Source organism: Calidris pugnax, unplaced genomic scaffold (assembly GCF_001431845.1).
Source record: "Calidris pugnax isolate Ruff unplaced genomic scaffold, ASM143184v1 scaffold237, whole genome shotgun sequence".
In the NCBI taxonomy this organism is placed as follows: domain Eukaryota; kingdom Metazoa; phylum Chordata; class Aves; order Charadriiformes; family Scolopacidae; genus Calidris; species Calidris pugnax.
The window spans coordinates 240,135-253,353 of NW_015090985.1; the positions used below are offsets into that span (position 1 = coordinate 240,135).

Here is a 13,219-nt window from a genome sequence, read left to right on the forward strand (position 1 = left end):
TTTTCTTTTTTTTTTTTTTTTTCTCTTCCCTTCCCTTCCCTTCTGGATGCAGAGCCTGTGTTTTGATGCAGAGCCTGTGGATGCCACAGCCTGGTAAGGAGATGACACGCCAGTCTCTGGTCCTTTCAGCCCCTTGAGCAGGGGCCGGGGCCTGGGGGCAGTGCCGGTTCCCCTCCTTGCGCAGAGCCCGGAGGGGGGGGTGTCTCTCCCTCTATCTGAGCAGCAGCAGCAGCAGCATCGGCCATGGACAAGCTGCCCCCCTCTATGCGCAAGAGGCTCTACAGCCTGCCCCAGCAGATAGGACCCAAGGCGTCGATCATGGACGAGGAGGATGACAGCGACAAGGACACCCGGAGGAAAAGCATCAGGCTGAAGCCACTGCCTTCGCCCTCTGCTGGGAGCACCCGGGCACTCGGGGGAGACCCCGGCAGAGGGGGGGACCCCGGCCTCCTGGAGACGGAGGCAGGCAGCAAGGGGGCCAAGACCAGCACCAACGGGGACTGCCGCCGCTTCAAAGGGAGCCTGTCCTCGCTGACCAGCAGGCACCTCCACGATGCGGCCGAGGAGAAGAGGCTGATCGGCGGGGAAGGGGAGCCAGCCTCCCCCTGTGAGGACAAGAGCCCCCCCGGCAGTGGGGAGCTGGAGCAGGGACTGCCTGCGCCCCCACCACCGGCGTCCCCCCCGGAGCCCCAGCAGCAGCCCGCCCGGGCTTGCTCCTCTACCTCCATCAAAGTGGAAGGAGGTGGAGGGTGCGACCAGATCACCCCAGATGAGGAGCAGAGGCTGGGCCAAGCCGGTTTCATGCAGAGGCAGTTCGGGGCCATGCTCCAGCCGGGGGTCAACAAATTCTCCTTGAGGATGTTTGGCAGCCAGAAGGCCGTGGAGAGGGAGCAGGAAAGGGTTAAATCTGCCGGGTTCTGGATCATCCATCCCTACAGCGACTTCAGGTACAATCCCCCCTTCCTGGCCCACTCAAAACTAGCTGGCCTGCCCCCTGCCCCTTCCTGACCGTGCCCAGCTCACACCTTTCCGCACACAGCACACACCCAGGCATAACTTTCCTTGCTAATTTACTAGTCACAGGAGCTGGAGGACACATCCGAGGTCTAAAGTCAAGCCATCTGCAGGTTTCATTTATATTTAAGCTTAATTTTAGTGTCCCCACACGTTATTCATTTCAAATTGTGTTTTTAACCAACAAACGTCTTTCGTTTTGGCTTTTTATAAGGGAAAGCCTCTCTGTAAGTTCAGTGTGAATGGGGAAAAATGATCCCACCTGATGCACAGCTCTAGACTAAAAGCGTGGTGGTGTCTGCTGCTTAACTAGTCCTACATCTCCAGTCCTACGTCTCCAGTTCAGAGCAGATGGGCTGCCTGATTAACGTTTCAGCTCCCGTTTTCGTGCCTCAGAGCCCTCTCCCTTCTCCTTCCCGGAGAGTTGGGGAAGGATGTTGCCCCTGGTGCTGTTCTGTAGGGCTTCTTACTGCAGCATCGCTCCTCAGGAATTGGTATGTGCAGGGGACAGCAGCGGTCATTAAGAAGGAACTTAACACCTTCCGACTCTTACAGGGGAAGATTTCCTCTTTTGCATCTGTAGATCCTTATTTGCAAAAGGAATTTGGATAGGGAATAGTTAACAATGTCTTTATGAAAATAGCAGCTTGCTTTCACTCAGACAGCAACGTTTCCATGAAGGTTAATAAGGAAATGAACTTGTAAAGCCTAGAGACAATTTTTGTGTAGTTCTGTGTGGCAGAGGGGTTGTGTTTGGGTATTTCTGAGTAAAATATTGTCTACTGCACAAGTGAATTGTCCTCTGCAATATGTATGCAAAGTACTGCAATCAATAATTAATTACTTAGTGCAATCAATGGCTAAGGTTTATTGCTTCAACTTTAATTACAACTGGCTTACGTCTCAAATTTAAAAGCATGCAGGAGAAGAACATTATTCAAATGCAGATCTATCAAACTGTATGATTTTATTGAATTCTTGGACTCTTCAGGAAACCTTGCATTATTCCCTACGATACAGTTAGCAAGGTAATTGCAGGAAGGAGCGCCAGGGTGGATGTGGGTGCCCAAAGACAGAACCAACAGAAACCTCTTGACACTACCTTTATAGGGATTTAGCAAGCAGTCCACACACTGAGAAGATTCAGCACTGGCACTGAACAGATTCCTTGATATTTGCTTGGATTAACAAATGTTATTAGAAGGCTAGGTGAATTGGAAGACTGCGTTGTCGTTTAAATTCAGGGCATTCAAGTGTCCCAAGCGCACAGCTGACCGAGCAGATGAGGCTTTCCAGTAGCTACATCACGATTCGTAGTCCTTGCAAGTACAATCTTATTCAAACCCAGGTTGGAAGGAGTCTAAAATAGCCCCCCCAGTTGTGACTGATCAAGTCACACCTCACACACACAGTGAAATGTGCGAGTGATTACCTTTGAAAAGAACACAATCAATTTCATACTCTTGGCTATAGATCTTGTATTATTTACCTCTAGTCTGGAGTTAAAACCCTATCTACTGTGCTTCCTCTAGCAAGGGCTTCTCTGTGTGTCACACCCTCAAGGAATTTTGGGTTTAGTCTCTGAATTGTGTTTGGATTTATGGAAAAGCAGCGTTCAGTTTGCGTATCTTTTACGTACCCAGGTAGAGGATGTATTCCCTTCCATCTTTATCTTTCCAGCATAGAACCAGACCGGCAAACTTCAGTAAGGGCATTGTAGCAGTAGCTGAGGTAACCACCTTGCCCAAGGTGAGATAGTCCTAAGAGTTTATTTTTTTAAGATTCCTAGCAAACCACTGCTTATTCCTTAAAACAGCCCAGTGAATGATGAGGGAAGATTTTATTTCTGAGGTTCTTGGCTCTAGGGCTGCTCCTAGCCTTCCACAAAGGGATGGAATATGCAGGCAAGCCAGACTCTCCCGAGCCAGCTGATCACTCTGAGTCTGCTAACGCTCAGACATTCGTGTGGATGCAGATTTATAGGAATGCATGTATGACTCGTTCCTATTAATAATCAAATCCTCCCCTGACATAGCTTTGCATTTGTACAGAGAAAGCACAGGGAGTTGGGTCCCTGCATCCTGGTGCAAAAGACTCGCTGCTCAGGGTCAGATTCCGGGTAGGCTGCTATCTTACCACTTCGTGTTTCTTCTAAATTGCTGCTAGAAGCCTAGAACACAAATATGTGCTTTCTCCTTAATATTATATATCTCAACATCAGATGGGGCAGGGGCAGTGAGATATTTGTAGTACAGAGCTATTTGAAGAGGCCAGAGGAGCTGGATGCGCTACTGTATGGCCAGTATGGACATTTTGTGGGGAACTTTGTTCACCCCTGTTTCTAGGTCACTTGCAGTGTATCTGTTAGAATCTGACTGCCTTTCAGAGAAACGCGTGGGCTTCCATGAAAAATGGCCTCTGAACAATGGCTGTCTTGAAGGAGCAGAGTGGGAGCTCTCCTGGATTCTGTTCGGGTTTTGTATTCCCTCCTTCTCCGAATGCCACTAAAGCATCTGTCTTGGAAGCAACTCACATGAATACGAATAACATTTTTGACCTCTGAAATGCAGCACATTGCACCAAAGAGGAGATATTATCAAAATATTTGCAAGAGCTATATCCTTGACCCAAAGGACTCTATTTTCTGCTTGGCAAATTACGCAGTGCAATGCATGATTGCTCCGTGTTGTAGATGGGTGCAGATTCGGGAGCGTGAGGATCTTGCACGAGGTGTTATCCTGCACTTCGCTCTCACCAAAGCTGTGCAGCAGCATTTGGTGTTCAACTTGATAAATATTTAGACTCAGACTTGTTTTCTGTCTTTTTGGAGAAACCAGTTTCACCTCTGAGTGAGGTGCATCTCCAGGGGTTTTGGTAGAGCTCCAGACCTCGTGACTCCTCTCTCAGTGCAGCTTGAGATGGGAAGTTTGGAAGGGAACGCTCCAGCCCTATTTACCGGCGCTTGATTCTGCTGTGAAATGACATTGGTGTAATTCCTCTGACTTCATGGAGGTGCTTCTCCTTCGCCCTGTGTGAGAGGAGTCCCTGGTTTAGAATAGAACAGAGGCTTTCATCATCGTCTCATTAAATTATTGTTTTAGCATCTAATATGGCTAATTCCAGTGGCAAATCTATGACCTTCCAAGAGTAAAACAAATTAATATAGATTAAGGCTCTGTTGATTTCTGCTTTTAGTCCATTGTGAGGGGAAAAGACACCGAATGACCTTTATAAAAACCAAACTCAGTGCTCCTGAGTACTCATGACTAATGCAGTGGACTAGTTCTAGAAGCACTTAAAAGGCATCTTAGCAATTTCTAATGAAAATAAGAATACAGGTTCCTATTCTGAGGTGCAGATGTATGTGCTGGAGGCTTGAGTTTATTTGCATCTGTGGTTGATCGCACATTGGTGCAGAGCCAGACTGCATTTCCTAGATCAAGATTTATCTGTGACTTTGAAAGCTTTTTCACGGGGTAGATAGAATTGTAATTTATTGCTTAGAGGAAGCATTGATCCAGTACAATTGGTTTAATAAAAAAATTCCAGACAAACAATGATCTATCTAGTTTGGAGCTGACTGAAGCATATTGGTTGTAGCTGCTATCCAGAATTGCTTGCAAAAAAGAGTAGCATGCTGCTTTTAGAAAGGCCAGAGAACAGATATACTATCTGAAGGACCAAAATAGTCCAAACAGTGGATGTAAATAGAACTGCACATTATCCCCTGCCCAGTAATGTATTAACTTCTTCACAGAAAAAAAGAAGCTGCTGCCTCCTTGAAAACAATGGAAAATATTCCACTCAATAACAGTCCCATCTTCAGATTTTAGAGTTTTTCTTTTCACTCTTCTCCCTTACTTGTAATACTTGTCTGCAAACAGATCCTTTTTTTTTTTCATTTGCTTCCTCTGCCAGAGCCCCGTCTCTGCTTGGGAACCTGGGGAGATTTCTGTGGCACCCAAAGAAATAGCTGCTCGGGTGCCATGTGTAAGGTAGGGAAATTCCTGAAGAACAAAATCATTGGCTCCCCTTGGTGCTGCTCCAGCCCCCTGAGCAGTGTCATTCCGACTGCCTTCTCACGGGGGGAATCGGGGGGATTTCCCAATTCCAGTACTAACTGCTGAACCCCATAGCACTGCTGAGATTGAGCAAAAATAAGAGGGATGCACATTTACCTTTTCCACTCTCCTGAGAAGAACTGATTTCCAGAGTGGAGACAGTTCATGCATAAGCTTTTCCCTGTTTTTTAGAAGGGTAGGCAGTTTGTGAAGCACGCAGCACTGCTCTCTGGCTTAGGTGGGTGGTGCTCTCCCTGCTCTCAGACAATAAGGCCCTTTTCTTTACCTGCTGCCCAGAGTGCTGCTGCTTGGGCCAGCTTTGCTTTCTCCCTGTCCACATTCAGAACCTGCCCACACTGCCCAGACTCCCATCTCGTGACTTGCCCCCTGCTCATACCAAAGGCAAATGAAAACTGCCTGTTGTGGGAGCCTTTTGTACAGCAAATGGAGATTCTGGTTCAGTGAAACCTCTGCTGACAGGGAGAAGTCAGGGAAGGAGTTGCATCAGTAGCAGAACCTGTGCCTGTTGTTAGAAACAAAGACAACATCCCAATCGGGCACGGGGTTATTGGCAGGCGGCTCGTAGACTTGGCTGATTTCTTGTCTTGTTCATGCAGATGGCAGTTCCCTCAAAACAGCGTGAGGACACTGCTGGCTGAGGAAGGGGAGATGCTTTCCCAAAGTCAGATCTTGCTGTCTTTACTGCAGACAACTTTCCTGCCAATTCCCAGGGCAGAACGAGAGGATCCAAACAGGAATAATATAAGGGATAATCCAAATCCCACTGAACAGCATGGATTGCCCTTCTGTTGTCTTCAGTGGGTGTGAAGCAGGCTGGAGGAGAAAAATCATGGGCTTGTGACCATGAACTGAGGGGAGCAGGCTAGTGCAGCCGTACTTCTGTCCGGGAGCAGGTCATCACATGCATCATGCCCTAGTTCATGAGGCAGAGGATAAAAAATCCCTCCCTAAACAATCGATGCAGGGATATAGTTTTTGTATGAGAAATGTTCAGGTGCTAGAAAAGGCAGCAGCTGAAAACAGGAAGGCCTCAGTAAATGAAACACCTCAGTGTATCAGTTTTAAGACTATTATCATTTATTATGGTATTTTCATGTATGTTCACATGCAGAAAATGAGATGGAAGAGTATCCATAAATACTAAAGTAAGCACTGAGATTTAAGGAAGTGTCGTGATTAAGATTTTCTGTAGAAACTTAATTCAGGCCCTTTGTACGAATCTGCCACTAGATAGTTATCTCTTCCACAGAAGCCCATTCGGTGCACGTAGGGATGGTTTCTTTGTGAAAAACTATTTAACATTTTCTGCATCTCTCCTTATGAGATAGCATACCTTATTTATTATATCTTATTCAGATCCTATCCTGAAAGAAACAGGTTAATTTCCTTGTGTCCTTTTTTTAATTTGGCACTTATAAAACATTCAACTATCATAGTAATAAATGTTCATTTTGCTTCCTGTCACCTTGGCTAGGAAACTGGTACTATCATCCCCAGTTTATAGTGACGTGGCAGAGACTCATAGAGATTAAGGTCAAAAAACATTCCTTAAATTGGTGTAGTCAATCTGAGGACCTGTTTTGCAGAGTACGGAGCATTACACAGCATACCTTGTGTTCAGGGCTCTGCCTCTCCGGGTGCTTAGTCAGGAATCAGACATCGCTGTGACCCAGAAGACAAGGGCACGGAGGTAATCACTACTTGTTTGAGGAGTAATGGGTGCTGTAGGAGGATTGGGACCTTCTGATTTGGCCCATTTTTTAGACTTCCTTGGTGAGCAGCCAGACTGAGAAATGGGCATGCCGATCCCACCCACCCTCTTCCCAGGCCTCTGGTGTTTGTTAATTTATCTGTTGTTATAGCGAAAAAAAAACACCACCATAGTTGTAAACAATGACATAGTGTTCTCTTTAATCATTGCCTAAGAATATTGTTCTAATTACAGTTTTGGATTGAGTGATTTGCCTAACACCTCTGCAGGAACTTTTTGGCAGAGAGGGAATCTCATCTGCCCTAGCCATCACATCTCATTCTGCAGTTCCTTATCTCTTTTATTATAAACCTTCCAGTTTGTGCAAGAAAGGAGCTCCTCTAGAAAATCTCTTTCCAGCATACGTCTGCCTCAAGCCCTTCCTCTCATCTTCCTCATCAGAAGCATGAATTCTATGGGAAGAACTGTTTTGATTCGTGTCATGACTGTAACATAAAATCTATGTACAGCTAATCTCCGTCCTGCTATTTCATAACCTGAGCTTTTCCCTTTGCAGGCTAATTTGTCATACAGTGGTTTTGTACAGTTGTTAAGGTTTTGAAAAGCAAATCAATCCCCATCGTCATCATAATAATATCTCTGGGTTCATTAGCAGGTATGGATCTTTTGGAGGATATGCTGCTCTGCCCTCTGCTCTGAATTAAGCAAGGGCCGTAGCAAGTAGTTAGAGCAAAAGAGTGATGATTCACCAGATTCTTGGGTTACTCTCCAGGCTTAGAAGGGAGATGTGCTCTGATTATTACAAACTCTCCAGCTTGTTTTCTCTCGAGTACCAAAGCATGACGCCTTCTGCCCCACTCTCTCCAACCTGTTGTTTTCCCCATCCCTCACTTCAAGTTTGTGTTTCTTATCCCAGCAGTCCCATCCCCATTTTCCAGGCGTGTTGTAGCAGGTCTCTTCTCCAGCCAGTCCTAGGTGCCAGTACCCAGCTCTTCATCTGATCCCTGTTTTCCACCTCACCTTAGTCCTTAGTAATGCCTCTTCTCAGGGGGGAGCCCATGCTCGAGTTGCAGTACACCTAACTCAGACCAGTTCCCTCCCTTGTCAGTCTCCATCCTTATTCTTCAGGTTTTTTTCTGGGTGAGTCTCCCCAAAATTCTTTCTTTCTGTATATTCTTAGTCGCTATCGTCCTTCTTGACTCTTCAAACTATTCTCAGTCCCTGCTTTCCTTCCTGATTTAAGAATGGATCACTTTGCCTAGTAATTTAAAACCCTTCCACATTATCCCTCTTTCCATCCTTGGACAACACCAGCCCAGAAATGTTTAGAAGACTGCCCATTTTTTATTTTTTTAAACTTGAAATATCTCAATCCTTTGAGCTAAGCATTTAAATTTATGAATTTGTACACAAGCACTATCTCCTCTGCATCAGTGTGAAACGGATTTTTTTTGAGGGGGAAAAAAAGTATTTTCTAAAGGTGTTTGTTGGTAGGCATACAGAGAAGCAGTGTAGGACTTTTCAGTACTATTATACGCAGGTGAACTTGAATTTTCATTTCACTGTTACTCTGGTTAGGTAACTGTGCTACTGCTTTCTGTTGCACTCAGTTATTTCTACTGTAGAGTCACTGCTGCTGCACTGAAATCCATTTATTATACAGATAAAAGAGTGATCTTTGTCTGGAGATAACATACCCAGGTTGGAAGGAGTCTAAAATAGCCCCCCCAGTTGTGACTGATCAAGTCACACCTCACACACACAGTGAAATGTGCGAGTGATTACCTTTGAAAAGAACACAATCAATTGGCTATAGATCTTGTATTATTATAGATCTTGTATTATTTACCTCTAGTCTGGAGTTAAAACCCTATCTACTGTGCTTCCTCTAGCAAGGGCTTCTCTGTGTGTCACACCCTCAAGGAATTTTGGGTTTAGTCTCTGAATTGTGTTTGGATTTATGGAAAAGCAGCGTTCAGTTTGCGTATCTTTTACGTACCCAGGTAGAGGATGTATTCCCTTCCATCTTTATCTTTCCAGCATAGAACCAGACCGGCAAACTTCAGTAAGGGCATTGTAGCAGTAGCTGAGGTAACCACCTTGCCCAAGGTGAGATAGTCCTAAGAGTTTATTTTTTTAAGATTCCTAGCAAACCACTGCTTATTCCTTAAAACAGCCCAGTGAATGATGAGGGAAGATTTTATTTCTGAGGTTCTTGGCTCTAGGGCCGCTCCTAGCCTTCCACAAAGGGATGGAATATGCAGGCAAGCCAGACTCTCCCGAGCCAGCTGATCACTCTGAGTCTGCTAACGCTCAGACATTCGTGTGGATGCAGATTTATAGGAATGCATGTATGACTCGTTCCTATTAATAATCAAATCCTCCCCTGACATAGCTTTGCATTTGTACAGAGAAAGCACAGGGAGTTGGGTCCCTGCATCCTGGTGCAAAAGACTCGCTGCTCAGGGTCAGATTCCGGGTAGGCTGCTATCTTACCACTTCGTGTTTCTTCTAAATTGCTGCTAGAAGCCTAGAACACAAATATGTGCTTTCTCCTTAATATTATATATCTCAACATCAGATGGGGCAGGGGCAGTGAGATATTTGTAGTACAGAGATATTTGAAGAGGCCAGAGGAGCTGGATGCGCTACTGTATGGCCAGTATGGACATTTTGTGGGGAACTTTGTTCACCCCTGTTTCTAGGTCACTTGCAGTGTATCTGTTAGAATCTGACTGCCTTTCAGAGAAACGCGTGGGCTTCCATGAAAAATGGCCTCTGAACAATGGCTGTCTTGAAGGAGCAGAGTGGGAGCTCTCCTGGATTCTGTTCGGGTTTTGTATTCCCTCCTTCTCCGAATGCCACTAAAGCATCTGTCTTGGAAGCAACTCACATGAATACGAATAACATTTTTGACCTCTGAAATGCAGCACATTGCACCAAAGAGGAGATATTATCAAAATATTTGCAAGAGCTATATCCTTGACCCAAAGGACTCTATTTTCTGCTTGGCAAATTACGCAGTGCAATGCATGATTGCTCCGTGTTGTAGATGGGTGCAGATTCGGGAGCGTTAGGATCTTGCACGAGGTGTTATCCTGCACTTCGCTCTCACCAAAGCTGTGCAGCAGCATTTGGTGTTCAACTTGATAAATATTTAGACTCAGACTTGTTTTCTGTCTTTTTGGAGAAACCAGTTTCACCTCTGAGTGAGGTGCATCTCCAGGGGTTTTGGTAGAGCTCCAGACCTCGTGACTCCTCTCTCAGTGCAGCTTGAGATGGGAAGTTTGGAAGGGAACGCTCCAGCCCTATTTACCGGCGCTTGATTCTGCTGTGAAATGACATTGGTGTAATTCCTCTGACTTCATGGAGGTGCTTCTCCTTCGCCCTGTGTGAGAGGAGTCCCTGGTTTAGAATAGAACAGAGGCTTTCATCATCGTCTCATTAGATTATTGTTTTAGCATCTAATATGGCTAATTCCAGTGGCAAATCTATGACCTTCCAAGAGTAAAACAAATTAATATAGATTAAGGCTCTGTTGATTTCTGCTTTTAGTCCATTGTGAGGGGAAAAGACACCGAATGACCTTTATAAAAACCAAACTCAGTGCTCCTGAGTACTCATGACTAATGCAGTGGACTAGTTCTAGAAGCACTTAAAAGGCATCTTAGCAATTTCTAATGAAAATAAGAATACAGGTTCCTATTCTGAGGTGCAGATGTATGTGCTGGAGGCTTGAGTTTATTTGCATCTGTGGTTGATCGCACATTGGTGCAGAGCCAGACTGCATTTCCTAGATCAAGATTTATCTGTGACTTTGAAAGCTTTTTCACGGGGTAGATAGAATTGTAATTTATTGCTTAGAGGAAGCATTGATCCAGTACAATTGGTTTAATAAAAAAATTCCAGACAAACAATGATCTATCTAGTTTGGAGCTGACTGAAGCATATTGGTTGTAGCTGCTATCCAGAATTGCTTGCAAAAAAGAGTAGCATGCTGCTTTTAGAAAGGCCAGAGAACAGATATACTATCTGAAGGACCAAAATAGTCCAAACAGTGGATGTAAATAGAACTGCACATTATCCCCTGCCCAGTAATGTACTAACTTCTTCACAGAAAAAAAGAAGCTGCTGCCTCCTTGAAAACAATGGAAAATATTCCACTCAATAACAGTCCCATCTTCAGATTTTAGAGTTTTTCTTTTCACTCTTCTCCCTTACTTGTAATACTTGTCTGCAAACAGATCCTTTTTTTTTTTATTTGCTTCCTCTGCCAGAGCCCCATCTCTGCTTGGGAACCTGGGGAGATTTCTGTGGCACCCAAAGAAATAGCTGCTCGGGTGCCATGTGTAAGGTAGGGAAATTCCTGAAGAACAAAATCATTGGCTCCCCTTGGTGCTGCTCCAGCCCCCTGAGCAGTGTCATTCCGACTGCCTTCTCACGGGGGGAATCGGGGGGATTTCCCAATTCCAGTACTAACTGCTGAACCCCATAGCACTGCTGAGATTGAGCAAAAATAAGAGGGATGCACATTTACCTTTTCCACTCTCCTGAGAAGAACTGATTTCCAGAGTGGAGACAGTTCATGCATAAGCTTTTCCCTGTTTTTTAGAAGGGTAGGCAGTTTGTGAAGCACGCAGCACTGCTCTCTGGCTTAGGTGGGTGGTGCTCTCCCTGCTCTCAGACAATAAGGCCCTTTTCTTTACCTGCTGCCCAGAGTGCTGCTGCTTGGGCCAGCTTTGCTTTCTCCCTGTCCACATTCAGAACCTGCCCACACTGCCCAGACTCCCATCTCGTGACTTGCCCCCTGCTCATACCAAAGGCAAATGAAAACTGCCTGTTGTGGGAGCCTTTTGTACAGCAAATGGAGATTCTGGTTCAGTGAAACCTCTGCTGACAGGGAGAAGTCAGGGAAGGAGTTGCATCAGTAGCAGAACCTGTGCCTGTTGTTAGAAACAAAGACAACATCCCAATCGGGCACGGGGTTATTGGCAGGCGGCTCGTAGACTTGGCTGATTTCTTGTCTTGTTCATGCAGATGGCAGTTCCCTCAAAACAGCGTGAGGACACTGCTGGCTGAGGAAGGGGAGATGCTTTCCCAAAGTCAGATCTTGCTGTCTTTACTGCAGACAACTTTCCTGCCAATTCCCAGGGCAGAACGAGAGGATCCAAACAGGAATAATATAAGGGATAATCCAAATCCCACTGAACAGCATGGATTGCCCTTCTGTTGTCTTCAGTGGGTGTGAAGCAGGCTGGAGGAGAAAAATCATGGGCTTGTGACCATGAACTGAGGGGAGCAGGCTAGTGCAGCCGTACTTCTGTCCGGGAGCAGGTCATCACATGCATCATGCCCTAGTTCATGAGGCAGAGGATAAAAAATCCCTCCCTAAACAATCGATGCAGGGATATAGTTTTTGTATGAGAAATGTTCAGGTGCTAGAAAAGGCAGCAGCTGAAAACAGGAAGGCCTCAGTAAATGAAACACCTCAGTGTATCAGTTTTAAGACTATTATCATTTATTATGGTATTTTCATGTATGTTCACATGCAGAAAATGAGATGGAAGAGTATCCATAAATACTAAAGTAAGCACTGAGATTTAAGGAAGTGTCGTGATTAAGATTTTCTGTAGAAACTTAATTCAGGCCCTTTGTACGAATCTGCCACTAGATAGTTATCTCTTCCACAGAAGCCCATTCGGTGCACGTAGGGATGGTTTCTTTGTGAAAAACTATTTAACATTTTCTGCATCTCTCCTTATGAGATAGCATACCTTATTTATTATATCTTATTCAGATCCTATCCTGAAAGAAACAGGTTAATTTCCTTGTGTCCTTTTTTTAATTTGGCACTTATAAAACATTCAACTATCATAGTAATAAATGTTCATTTTGCTTCCTGTCACCTTGGCTAGGAAACTGGTACTATCATCCCCAGTTTATAGTGACGTGGCAGAGACTCATAGAGATTAAGGTCAAAAAACATTCCTTAAATTGGTGTAGTCAATCTGAGGACCTGTTTTGCAGAGTACGGAGCATTACACAGCATACCTTGTGTTCAGGGCTCTGCCTCTCCGGGTGCTTAGTCAGGAATCAGACATCGCTGTGACCCAGAAGACAAGGGCATGGAGGTAATCACTACTTGTTTGAGGAGTAATGGGTGCTGTAGGAGGATTGGGACCTTCTGATTTGGCCCATTTTTTAGACTTGCTTGGTGAGCAGCCAGACTGAGAAATGGGCATGCCGATCCCACCCACCCTCTTCCCAGGCCTCTGGTGTTTGTTAATTTATCTGTTGTTATAGCGAAAAAAAAACACCACCATAGTTGTAAACAATGACATAGTGTTCTCTTTAATCATTGCCTAAGAATATTGTTCTAATTACAGTTTTGGATTGAGTGATTTGCCTAACA

General features: G+C 45.0%; 1 protein-coding gene across 1 annotated transcript in view; it reads left to right on the plus strand.

Annotated features, from left to right (window-relative positions):
* Positions 1-243: 243 nt before the first annotated feature.
* Positions 244-13,219, plus strand: part of HCN4 (hyperpolarization activated cyclic nucleotide gated potassium channel 4) — a 143,389-nt gene continuing 130,413 nt past the window's right edge. Inside the window, exon 1 of the mRNA XM_014953846.1 lies at positions 244-947. Coding sequence (XP_014809332.1) covers positions 244-947 — 704 coding nt within the window. The remainder of the gene's footprint in view (positions 948-13,219) is intronic.